Source organism: Triticum dicoccoides, unplaced genomic scaffold (assembly GCF_002162155.2).
Source record: "Triticum dicoccoides isolate Atlit2015 ecotype Zavitan unplaced genomic scaffold, WEW_v2.0 scaffold182278, whole genome shotgun sequence".
NCBI classification, from domain to species: Eukaryota; Viridiplantae; Streptophyta; class Magnoliopsida; order Poales; family Poaceae; genus Triticum; species Triticum dicoccoides.
Window position 1 is genome coordinate 1 of NW_021226514.1, and position 3,066 is coordinate 3,066.

The 3,066-nt window shown below is 52.1% G+C and overlaps 1 protein-coding gene across 1 annotated transcript; it reads right to left on the reverse strand.

The window, feature by feature from the left end:
• Positions 1 to 5: 5 nt before the first annotated feature.
• On the reverse strand, positions 6 to 1,071 carry LOC119344723 (ALA-interacting subunit 1-like; the record flags this gene model as incomplete). Its single annotated transcript, XM_037615086.1, has 6 exons — positions 1,016 to 1,071; positions 814 to 862; positions 637 to 695; positions 467 to 541; positions 265 to 372; positions 6 to 170 (listed from the first exon to the last, which is right to left on the reverse strand). Coding segments are annotated over exons 2-6 (456 nt in total), but the record flags the coding sequence as incomplete, so codon positions are not given.
• Positions 1,072 to 3,066: the final 1,995 nt, after the last annotated feature.

Genomic DNA, 3,066 nt, shown 5'->3' on the forward strand with positions numbered 1-3,066 from the left:
TCGCCGGTGGTGGCCTCTGGGTCGCAGGCCTTGATCACCGCCTTAGGGTCCTTGTAGTCCTTGTCGCGCAGCTGCTGGTCGCTCCGGCTCTTGACGTACCGCCGGTGGTTCTGGTAGAAGTTCTCCAGCTGGTAGTAGACGTGTATGGGGCCTTTCATCGGCTTGGGCACCTGAACACAAAGACGCCCAGCTGTTATCTTCAGGGCTGCCTCTGTTCAAGTTCAGGCGCATTTCTGAATGAGAAAATGTGTCTCTAAATCGCACCGTGATCTTTCTGGTGCACGCCTTGTTGGCCTTGGAGTCCTGGATGAACCCGATCTTGTCGCTGGCGGTAACACACTCCTCATCGTATCGATCTATCAATTCAACAATCTGCATTTTGTAGTAGCGGCAAATTAGGGAACAGCAAAGATGAAATGCATTTTGTTCATATAGCACTACATCTGCGCTTGTCTGAATTTTTCACCTCCTGCGACGCTGACAGGGACGCGAGCCCTATCGGGACGAAGATGATGCCGATGAGCGAGAAGGCGCCTATGACCTATCAATCGAAGGTTTCATGTTACATTCAGTTTGATAAATCGATGTTACATTTGCAACGATCATCACAAGAGAAACGAATGGAGTAATAATTACGATTCCGGGAGTTAGCAACGGCTTGCATGCCGGGAGCTCCTGCTGCGTGAATTTAGAATCTGCCAAAATGGAACGGGAATTTAATCAGTCACAGGAGCACGCGCGCCTGCATTTTTGTTTCTCTCGGCAAAATAGGGAAATCAAATCAAAGAATGCGGCACAATCATGGTGACATACACTTGGGCTTGTTGGCCGAGGCCCCGCTCTCCGACCCTGACACACTCATCTGCGCACGCACCCACGCACAGAATAAGATCCACCAGATCGATCGGTCGGCGGCCGTAATCAGTATCAGTATCCAACGGAATCACACGTTTATGCCAGCCCTGATCGGGGGCCGGACGAGAAGGAGATCATACATACCAAACCAATTAATTACCTGATCGACGGCGGGCAGAGTCACGCGCGCGCGGGCGAGGCGGGTGCGATCGTGGTCGTGGTCGTGATCGCTACCTGGGCGGCGGCCGGAGGAGGAGGGGGCTCCGGGCTCCGATCGATCGCCGTCGTCGTCTGCGCGTGGTTTGGCTGGTTGCGCGCGAGGGGTGGGGTGGGTGGTTGGTTGGTTACCTCGTACGCGTCCGTCCGTCCGTCTGTCCCAGTCGTGCGAGCTGGCTGGAATGGCGGAACGGAACTTGGCCACCCGCTGCCACGTCGTGCGGGCCTCCGCCGTCTACGTCTACGTACCGGGCCGCGAGTGGCTACCGCTGCGCTGCGCTTGCATGGATGCTATTTTTGCCTCGTGCTGGCGACGGGCGGGGAAAGAGACGAGAGCCTGCTGTGCTGCTGTCCGTGCGCGGCTTTCTCTGCTGCATGATGATGCATGACAGCGCCGCGATGGCGACGCCCTGAAAAATAATGTTCTGAGCTATGACACGCGCGCGGTCACGGCGGCACGCGCGCGCTCCGAGCAGGCGTGACAGCGACACGCCGGACGGGGATGGCCGTGTTTGTATCGATGCTCCACAGTCGTCCTACTCCGGTGACTCGGGAGAGCCGTTCGCGGCAAACAGACGGTGGAGCGATCGAGGTGCATGCATACGGCAAGGTTCACAACCGAACAACACCAAGATTTTCGCGCGTCGATTTGCAACATGCGTAACAAACTAAGGGCATCTCCAACGACAATCCGCAAATTTCCTCCCGCATCCGTCCACGAACATGGATGTAGGAGGCCATATCCCAGCTTAGACACATATTAACAACAGTTCGACCCAACCGGGCGAAATTCGTGTAAACATGACCAAATTTCATATCATATAAAATGATAGATTTCATTACATTTACATCAACTAAGCGGTGGAGCATCGGCGGCGGCATCCGTTCCGCGTGTCCGGCAACTAAGCGGTGCGGCGGCGTCGAAACGATGCGGAGCGTTGAGGGCGAGGTGGTGGAGATCAGCGCCGGCGAGTGCAGAGGAGGAGCCATTGAGTGGTGCGAGAGGACAATGCCGGCCGGAGACGACGGAGGAGAACCGGAGAAGGCGGCAACAGAGTTGGGTTTTCTTGCCGATCTCTTCTTGCGTGTAGCTCTGCTTCAGTCAGAGCTCAGACTTAAGTGCTTAACAGAGGCTCTTTTGCACGAGGGTCCCTGCAGAAACTTGTATTGTCATAATATCATCTTTTGGTATCTAGTGCCTCCTTCCGATTGAAGAATTTGGAAAGAAGTTTTGTAGACTTTAAATTCATTCATAGGATATTTTTCTATCAAGACCTTTCAGAGCAAAGAGACGTGGTTATAAAAAAAATGTTGACTTATTTTTCACGTTCCAATTCCATAGGTGTCTATCTAGGTGTTAGAAGATCTTATTGGGTGTACATGAGCTTGTTCTTTCTTTGAATTTCTGTAAAAATGGTAAAGCTTTGGAACAACCATACTTTGGGGTGAAACTTAGTGCACTGAATTTGGAGGAAAAGAGAAGGAGATTGGCGGACAACATGGCATGACGGCGTCCCAATTTGACACGGGGAGACTGGTCGCAATTTTCTTAACACGATATGACCATATGTGCCCAATGCGAAATTGTTTTTGGTGAACATCGTCAAGATGGCATGGGTTTCTAGTATTTCCACTGGAAGAAAGAAACCGGTCTAGTTTATGAGAAAAATCGGACCAAAAACCTCACAAAACTCGATTAATTGAGTAAGCCCGAGGAAAATCAACTACTTTGCGGCCACACTACCCAGCTAATAAAGTGTCGCTGGGCGGACACAACTGTCAAAAAAGGCACAAAAAACTACCGTCTACTCGATGTCGAAGAGAAGCCATAATCAATGGGGGCGGGGGAGGTGCTCCAACTCCGAAAAACATAGCAAACCACTGCACCCCAAGTTAGTGTCGCTCGCCTTACCGGATGCACCCAAAGCCATCTGCGGCTAACTCTTCTGCTAAGTGTGGCAACCGGATGTGGCTTCAAAAACACCAACATCGTTC